Source organism: Ailuropoda melanoleuca, chromosome 6, assembly GCF_002007445.2.
Source record: "Ailuropoda melanoleuca isolate Jingjing chromosome 6, ASM200744v2, whole genome shotgun sequence".
NCBI classification, from domain to species: domain Eukaryota; kingdom Metazoa; phylum Chordata; class Mammalia; order Carnivora; family Ursidae; genus Ailuropoda; species Ailuropoda melanoleuca.
Window position 1 is genome coordinate 115929080 of NC_048223.1, and position 9854 is coordinate 115938933.

Below are 9854 nucleotides of genomic sequence, written 5' to 3' on the forward strand. Positions count from 1 at the left end.
TTTGTGGTTGTTTTGCAGATGCAACAGGATGGTATAAGGAAAACCCCAGGCAGATAAAAAGTTCTCCATCAATGGTAGTTGCTGCCCTGGTTTTTGTTGTTATTTCTAGCACAGGGGTAATGACTACTGCTGGGAGACATTGGTAATGAAAAAAAATCAAATTACAAAAAACGTTTTATTATTAGTCAAATCATTCCTACTCTTATTACTTAGCATTTAATTTACAGCTCTTTATATTGCAATTAGCTTGGCAATCCTATTTCTCATTCATGACAACTGGGTGAGGAGGGGTAACATTATTAATCCCATTTTCTAGATGGGGAAAAGGCAACATTTCCATCTATTCTATCTCCAGTTTCTATGATTCTATGATTAAAGGCACCTGCAATCATGTTCATTAGTTCCCTATGAAAAATGATATTCAACACAGATGGCAAATGCAGGCAAGAATTAACAAGCACTTGATAGCAACCCCAAAATAACATCTAAACAATCACTTCTGAACATTAAAGTCATGGTAAACAGGTTCCAATTTATACAAAGGTGTTGGAAAGGATTAAGGGAAAATGAACAAATATATTTTTCTCTATCCTCATTCATTTAGGAAATGTCTGACATGGTTTAGAAATCCTTTTTGAAATTCAGACTGAAGGATGATTAATTTCCTCCACGAAGGGTCCTCATTTAGCAGATAGGGCTAGTCTAATACATCCTGATGTTTCATCTTGAATCAGAGCTACAATATAGTAGAGGTCTAGGATGGGGAGACCTGGCTCCATGGTTCTCAATCGAGCTCCCTGAAAAGCCTGCACACTGTGGACAAGGGGATCACCATTCCAAACGTCCACCAAACACACACCCGACACTGGAGAGCAGTTTGCCTATAAACATATTCTTTGTTGAATGTATGGAGTTTACATGAATGAGATACAATTGCTCCAGACATACTACTGAATTCATACTCACTGCAGATAACCACTATTATATGGTGGGGGGGGTCCCTCAATTTTTTGTTGTTAAAAAGTCTTCATATTCAAAAAGCTTAGGAAACTACTGCTCTAGTCCAGCCACTCATTTCATTGATGAGGTCTAGATCTGGTGGATAACTGGGATTCCAATCTGTCTTCTAATTCTCAAATGACCCTTATCCCACACCATACACCCCTTCCACTGTGGGCACCCCATCCAAGGGAAGTCAACAGTCATGGCTGTGTCTTCTATCTAAAGGAGGAGAGTACAGAATGCCTTGTTGGCTCAGTCAGTTAAAGGAGGAGAGTATAGTCCTTCCCTCCCTCCCTGGATATGTTCCGGAACCTTCCTTTTCTCCTGAGCCTTTCCTTCCCTTCTTTTCCTTCCCCTCAACTCCCCTGTTTATACCTTTAGGGTTAGCAGCATTCACACCCTTTCAAGCACTGATGTTCTGTGAGTCCCCCTGGACATTCAGTCTCAGTATAAAATGGAAATAGTCACCAAGACACTAAAACACGGAATGTGAGAAGTATGTATACAGTTGGCATGCACATGAACATATTTTACAGCTAAAACCCCAGTGCTTCTAATATCTACAGAAAATAAGAAAATTGAAATATTCATGAATAGTCATTTTATTTCATCTGGATCTGTCAACACTAATAGGATGTTAATAAACCCCTAGCATACCAACTTTTCAAAATGCTTTCACATCTCTTAATGCAGTTTATTGTCCTGATGGCTCACCGGGATGTAAGTGCTAGGATTGAGGGCCATGAGAACTAAGTGCCATGAAGAGAAGAAATGTTACCTATTTTATTCACTGCTGTTTTCCCAGTGCCCAGAACAGCTTCTGGCACATGGTAGACATTCAATAAATATTTGTTGATTGAGTGAATGACAGAAGTAAACAGGGAGGGTGGTTTTGGCTATTTATTTAGCCTACGTATAGTTTTATTTTTAAGAAGATGGGATGATTCTATGAGGGAACAACTGTGTACCTAATGATCTCTTTTCAGTCTTTAATTCTCCTTTAACTTCAGTCTTTAATGTGATTTAATATTGTTCCTTCAAATATTTTAATGTAATTGTTCAAAGTTAAACAAGTAGTACATTCATTGTAGGAAAATCAGAATACTACTAATATACAAAAAGAAAATTAAAATTCCCAATGATCTCATTACCTAAGGACAACACAATGGATATGCTAAAGCATATTCTTTCTGATTTTCTTCTATGCATATGTACACATGCATATCTGACACATGAAACTCTCTGCCTTAGACTTCAGGATTTGGACTGTTTTCTTTTTTCCCAAACCCTTTTTTGCTTACGGCCTATTATAGCACCTTACCCTCCTCCTATGTCCTAAATATATTCCTTCCTCAATATTTAGGTCCTTGCTTCGAGAGGATTTTTTTTCCCTTTTCCCTCCAGAGGATTCATCTATTCTTATTTCCACTTTAAGTTCCACGTGGATGAGTGATCGCTGTATCATCAGTCCTCCCTTTTCTCTGAGATACCAGTGCTCCACAAGTTCCACACATCTAAAACCAAATGCATCACGTTCCTTCCATCAGAACCACATCACTCACTCATCTATCCCATTTCTATCAACTGTGAAAGAACTCTACAGGCCGTCCTCAACGGCATCATCCTTGCCCCCTCAACCCCACATCCAATCACTCACAGTGATTTCCATCCTTCTTCCTAATTAACTCTGTCATCCATCTCTTGCCATTGCTACCAGTGTGGTTCAGGCCCTTACATCAACCTGATTTTCTACCTGTGTCTCCTGCTTTCTGTAAAACTAAACACCCACCAAGCTGCCACTGCTGCCAGGTAACTTCCTAAAACACCACTTCCATCTTGCCCAACCTACTTTTTCATCCTGACATCTCATTATTACTGAAAACAAATCCTTTGCTCCAGTGAGCCTGGTGTATTCATTACTCACTCAACTCCAAATCATTTCGAGTTAAGTATTTATTCAGCATTCATTATGTGTAAAATCCATCCGTTCCTTCAACATATATTTACTGAGCAATGATTCTGTAAGGTAATATACTGGGGACACAATGGTGAACAAGACAGACCAAGTCTCTGTCCTCATGGAACCTAGAGGCCAGCGGGTTATAGATGGGAGACTCCCAGATGTAGTGGCCCCTGCCCAGGGCACTTTCAACCTTCCATTCAAGTGTCAAATGAGTCAAGACATCCCTGAAGGCTGAGCTTTGTGGCCCAGGCTGCAAGTGGGGAAGGAGTTCTGAAGAAAAGGCTCAGTGAGGAGAGTTGGTGTGGAACACGGCTTCTCTGCAGATGTGGGACTCAGCCCTGCATTGAAGGATGGGCATCCCAGAGAAGGGGGTGCCTTCCATCCACAGCGATAGGAGGAAAAGCGCACACGTGAAATGGACACAGCACCAGCAACAGCACTGGCTTAGAAAGGTTCATTCACTACCTATTCAGCAGAGCACATGTTCTATCCCTGAGGGTGTGGACCCTGAGGGGTATGTGAAGGGGACTCAGACTGGGCTCCTACCACCGAGGAATTTCCAGCCAGCAAGACCCATGATGATCTGTCACATCCCAGAAAGTGACATGTTCCATCAGAGATGAGGATACAACACTGAGGGAGTTCAGAAGGAGGTACATGTCTGGGTTCCTATAACAGTATTTATTGAATCACATATTGTTATACATCTGCATGCATCTATTGAAAATAACTATCCTGTTAAGTGTTTTCTCATTCACTTTCTCATTTTATCCTAAGTGACCTGTGAAGCAGGCAGAGTAGATTGGATTGCTTTCCAGATGAGCAAAATACAGCACAGATGTTTTAAGTGATCTGTTCAAGCCAGGAACACAACAGGCAAGAGTAGAACACTGTCCATCCCGGCCCATTCCTGCAGAAGTATCTAGAGCAGAGGGCACAAGAAGCGCTGTAATTGCGCATGACACCTGGCAGGGGTAATGAAGCCAAGTAGGCAGCTGGATTTAAAGGGCAGGACTGAGGCAGCCTCTGAAGGTACAAGAGAAGGGATATGACCCAATGAAGTCTTACATTCCCGCTTTTCCTTCTCAAGTCTTGCCTGTATCATTCGCCACCCTCGGCCTGTCCAAGCCATAACCATTCGGCTTTCACCCCGAATTTTTTTGGGGCCACACTTTTTCCCTCCCACTGATCTCCCAGGATGGGGGTGGGGGTCGCGTAGCCGCTTCTCTCTTGCACACCACAGCGTGCCCAGCCAGCACACTGCTAGGCTCAGGGCCAGGGGCTAAATAGGGGCGAATGAATGAATTCCTGGTACCTCCACGGCCCAGGGAGGATACATCAGTCCCCAAGAGTGGGCCGGCACTGGACGCCCTAGCCACCCGGAGGAGCTCACCGACCGCGAGCAACGAGGGGTTTGGCGGAAGGAGGGGGGGGGCCAAGATGGCCCGGGGCCCGGGGCCGTGGGGACCACGACGCGCCACGGGAGGCTCTGGTCCCTCGCTGGAGGTCGAAGCTAACGCTCCCACGCTTCCGCAGAAAGCATTTCCTGAGAGCGTGAACTCTATCCCCAACAGGAAAACTGTCCGGGAAAGTGGAAAACGACGCTGGCAGGGCCAAAGTGTCAGGAGTAAGGGAACCCAAGCCCCCGGCCCAACCCCTCAGGTAGAGGAGAGAAGAGGGCGGAGGAGCCATGCGCAGCTCCAGCCACGGCTAGAACCCAAGCTGGATGCCTCGCGAGATCTGGGGGTCGAGATCTCGTTGCGTTGCCTAGTGACGGGCAGGACGCTCTCAGGCCCCCAAGCTAACCCCAGCTGTAGCCTTAAATCTCCTACCATGGGAGAAGGCGGCGGCGGCGGCCGTAGCTGTGGGACCACTAGGGAGCTGCAGAGGCTGAAGCAGCAGGCGATGGAGTACTACCGGGAGAACGACGTCCCGCGCAGGCTGGAAGAGCTGCTCAACTCCACCTTCTACCTCCAGCCTGCCGACGTCTACGGGCACCTGGTAGGGACCTGGGACAAACACCCTCTTCCCTCCAGCCCCTCTCCCCCGCCCCACGCTGCGGCAACGCCACGCGCCTGCGCCGCAGAGTCGCGCACGCGCGCCGCCGCCGCGGGCTCGGGATCCGTGGTATTGCGGGGAGGCGACCCCGAAGGAAGAACCGGTGCGGAAACGTGTGCTGGAGGAATCTCGAGAGAGAAAGCGGTGGACCGGAAGCTGTTAAAGGAAAGCAGGGTCTAGGCGCGTTCGTGTCCAAGGCGACAGCTCGGTGCCGGGCAGGCTTCCTCGCTACCTCTGAGCTGGTCCGCCCGGTTGCCGGTTCTTTTTAAATACAGACCTTAATAGCGCGTAGCTCAGCTTACCAACCTGCAGCAGTGGCCTCCGTTTGACCACCGATGAGCGTCCTGGCATTGGCCTCAGCCTACCCTAGGGGCCTCATGCCCATCCCGCTCTCATTGCTTCCAAGTCTCACTTTCAAGCCTATGCTCCCCTTGCAGTGTGCACCCTTCTCTTCCTGGATGCCCGTCCCCACCCGGACAGCTGCTACCCAAACTCCAAATTCACATCAGTCTTGCCCATTTCGCCTGAACTGATTGTCCCCCAGTGTTCTTAAATCATTTCCTGCACGTAATGAGACCCTCCCGAGGCTTGTGAGCTTCGTGGAGAGCAGGGGCTTTTCCTACCACCTGCCTAGCCCCTGTGCTCAGCACAAGATCAGGAGCATACCTTAGCTTTAAGCAATGAGCAGTTGAAACAAACAAGCGTACTCTCATTTCCAGATCCGATAAGTACTAGCCGACACCTTCCTTTTGAAAGACGGTGTGGTTGGGACAGCAGAGTATATAAACGCAGTAAAGAAGCACAGTGGTATTCTGAAAGACGGTGTGGTTGGGACAGCAGAGTATATAAACGCAGTAAAGAAGCACAGTGTGTCTACCAAGTTCAAAACCAAGCCTCGTTGCAACAGTTGATAAGGACGGTGTTGCATGAGTGTTTATTTTCCTCAGTCATGGCGTAGAAGTGAAAATTGTATGTTGGGGTCGGGGGGTAGAGAGGGATGTGCTGAGTTCCCAGTGCTATGTGATTTACGTTATTTCACTTAATCTTTAGGACCCCTGGGAGGTAAAAATTATGATTTCCGTTTTACAATTAAGGAAGCTGTGGCCCAGGGAATTTAGATGATTTTCCCAAGGGACACAGTGGATAACAGTGACAGATTGAACCAGGTCTGTGTCCCTAGTACCTAGCAGATTGCGTGGGACATTGTGGCCACTCAAGCACTTATTTGTGGAAGAAATGAACAAATGTAACTCTGAATTCCATTCTCTTTCCACTGTCTCTTGCTATAGGAATTCTTAGAAGTTAACTAGTCTAACTTCTTCATTTCGCAAAGACACCAAGACCTTGTCTCACGGCTACCTAGTGCAAAAGTTAAGACTAGAAACTTGGACTCTGGTTCCTCAGTGTAATGTTCTTCCCAGTCTGCTAGGCAGCCAGGACTTTGGTTTGTATAGCTCTGTGGGAGCCTATACCTTGGTTAGGGACAAAACCACTGTTACGTAAAGTAACTGGAGTAATAGGTAAGGTGATATATGATTCTGTGTTAGATGGAGGGACAGATCACTGTATGCCTATCAAAGGAATTCAAGGATAGGGAAGATTGTAGGTTGTAGCATCTAAGAGTTTTGGCTTGGACTTTGAAAGATGTTCAGGAATTGGACTGGCAAAAAGACAATGTCCTTTTCATTGTCACTGCCTGAGTTTTGGCAGTGTTTTCATTTACTTTCTCCCTCTCTCGCATCCAACCCAAATAGTGCTGCCAGAGCAGCGTTCCTACTCCTAAATCTGACCGTCATTCTTTTGCTCAGAAACCACATGTGGCTCCTTACTATTCCCTAAAGTCTGAAGTTCCTCACTTCCCGCCCCTTGGCTTATCGTATTTCCTCTACCCAAAGTATCTGCCCTTGACTTCTCCCCCTTGTCTGTGCAGTGAAATACTACATATCCTCCAATGTTCAGCTCAAATGCCATTTCTTCTCTGCTTCTGTTGCATGCTAGAGGAACTGAAGTAATGAGGAAGATCCTTGGGGGCAATAGCAATACGATTTAGTCCCATATCATAGAACTTACGGTTGAAAGAGTTTGAGATTGGGAGTCAGGCAGATCTGATTTGATTCTTAACCCTGCCACTTAGTAGCTGTAAGGGACTCTTACATCGATGTTCCCCCAATGAACCATACCACCAGTGGGACTGGTCTTATGTAAATCTCTCTCCTACACTGACTTGGGACTTGACCTTATGACTTACTTTGACCAAGAGCACCTCGCCAAGCATGATGCAGACAAAGGCATGGTAAGTGCTCCCATATTGAGGTTTGTACTATTGGAATGTTCCCTCTTGGGAACCAGTCATCACGTTGCCAGGAAGTCCAATTACCCTACTGGAGAGAGAGATCAAGGTAGAGAGGCTCTGGCAGATATAACACCTCCAGGAAATCCTGTGAGAAAGACATGCCCAGCCAGCCCCTAGGATGTTCTAACCGTCCTGGCTGAGACACTAAGACATATGAGTTAAGTCATCCTGGATACCCTGGACCCAGTCAAGTCTCCAGATCACAGAGTATGAATCGGGAGACCCCAGGCAAGACCAGGCAAAAGAATTACCCAGTTGAGCCCAGGCCAGATTGTAGAATCATGAGTGAATAAATGGCTTCAGCCACTAAATTTTGGCATAGTCTGTTACTAAGCAGTGAATAATTAAAACATTGGTTATTTTACCCTGTACAATTTTTCCGGAACTCAGTTTGCTCGTCTGTGGAATGGAGATGATACAATTTACCTTACAGGGTTGTTTTGAGAATTTTATGACATAATGTATACAAAGTTCCCAGGGATGTGTCTGACACATTATTTTATACAAGATTTAATTTACGGAATCTTAAATATGCCAGGCACTGTAGTGTGTGATACAGTGACAACCAAGACACTCCTTCAAGGCACATATTAAACACTTACAAAATGTTAGTTCCTTTCTCTTCCTAACATAATATTGTACATTGTGGATACTCGTTGCTAGTTATTTCAAATTCACTATAATACACAACATATAAGCTAAATAATATTTTTCTCTCCTGATTCCATCTAAATTCTTTGAGGCACTTACTCTGTAACATACAAACCATCATCCTTAAGATATATGGATAGCTTGGGGCGCCTCGGTGGCTCCGTGGCTGAGCCTCTGACTCTTGGTTTCAGCTAGGGTCATGATCTCAGGGTGCTGGGATAGAGCCCAGTCTGGGGGCTCTGTGCTCAGTGGGATGTCTGCTTCCCCTCTCCCTCTGCCCCTTCCCCTACCCCCACAGACACTCTCTCTCTAAAATAAATAAATCTATCTATCTAGATATATATATATATCTAGATAGATAGATAGATATGGATGGCTTGAAAATTGACTTTTGCATTAGTCGTGCTGGGGCACTACCTGTGAGCGGATGGTAGTAGATGACCTGTTATGCAGGTTGAGGTCACTGGATTTTAAACGCTAAGATGAGAAGCCTGGTCTGCAATGAATGCAGATAAAGAGCCCAATACAATCTGGCGATGAGGTCGAGGAGGGTGTGCCTTCACCTTCCCTTCCTCCTCCTCGCCCCACTCCTGCTCCTCTGTGTAGAAACGCCATCTTGAATCTTTTTACTCAGGCTTTTTGAGTGGGCTTTCAGCTTCAGCTTCGTTCTCTTCCCTCTCTTTCTTGGATTACTTCCAAATGGCTTCTGCTTTCCCACACCAATGAAACTGCTGTTACCAAGGTCCGACAACCCTCTTTGAACACATTCTGTGCGTGAACTGCTGGCAAGTGAAATACAGCCTCGCAGAAGCCTTCACCATTAAAATATCAGATGCCTTGTGGGGAGGAATAAAAACTGGCCCCCAGAAGGTTTCCAGAGTTTGCATCCCAGCCTTCTAGACACTGACTTCCACGTCTTGGACAGCAGGATGGGTTAGGGCCTGCTACAAAGTGACATGGGGTCTCTAAGAAACATGTGAAAACATTCCCAAGCGTGTCATGTTCGATGCACAGTTTGCTTCCAAATGGGAGTCTCTTCGGAGAAACTAAGTAATAATTTTCAAACAACTATGCTTCTCCATTGGGTAGCTGGAATGATTAAGTCAAAGGTCTTTGTTTCAAAGTAAATTAATACGGCTAAGACTCCAATCCTGAGTTATTTTTGTTTGTTTGTTTCTCCCTTAAATTCGTATGTACTACAAATTTCACTCTGAGGCACCGTCACCAAAACAGAAATGGGAGACAACTTGGCAGATGGAAGATTATCTGCTTCTGGAATAGCCGAAGATAGTGTGGGTCTCGTAGTCCTGACTTATAAAAATGGGGAGTATAACCACATTCCTCATGCTTATTTTTCTTCCGAAAATGCTATGAATTTGAAAGTAGACTTCATGTCCTTCTCCCTTTCCTCCATCGATTGATAGCCATTAACACGGATTCTGCAGTCAGCCTGCCTAGAGGTGAATCCCAGCTCAGCCAGTTATTTTGCAATCTTGGGCAAAATATTTCATCTCTCTATACTCAGTTTCCTCATTTGTAGAGTGGAGATTTTAAAAATGCTACTGATCCCATAGGGTTGTTATAAGGAATAAATAATGTGGGTAATGCACTTAAAACAGTGACCAATATAATGATATATTCTTTTAAAAAAACTAGACATTTAATTTATAAAAATAAAAAATAGAAATAAAAAATTTATTAAAAATTATTTTAAAATTTATTAAAACTTTAATAAATAAAATATATAAATAAAATATATAAAATAATATATTATAAATGATATAATATATAAATAAAATATATTAAAAGTAAATAAAAATTTAAAAT

At 44.7% G+C, this 9854-nt stretch overlaps 1 protein-coding gene across 1 annotated transcript in view; it reads left to right on the forward strand.

The window, feature by feature from the left end:
• The first annotated feature begins 4798 nt into the window (after nt 1-4798).
• The window catches only part of ENO4 (enolase 4), a 25992-nt gene continuing 20936 nt past the window's right edge, over nt 4799-9854 (forward strand). The window contains exon 1 of the mRNA XM_002917538.4: nt 4799-4966. Coding sequence (XP_002917584.1) covers nt 4799-4966 — 168 coding nt within the window. The remainder of the gene's footprint in view (nt 4967-9854) is intronic.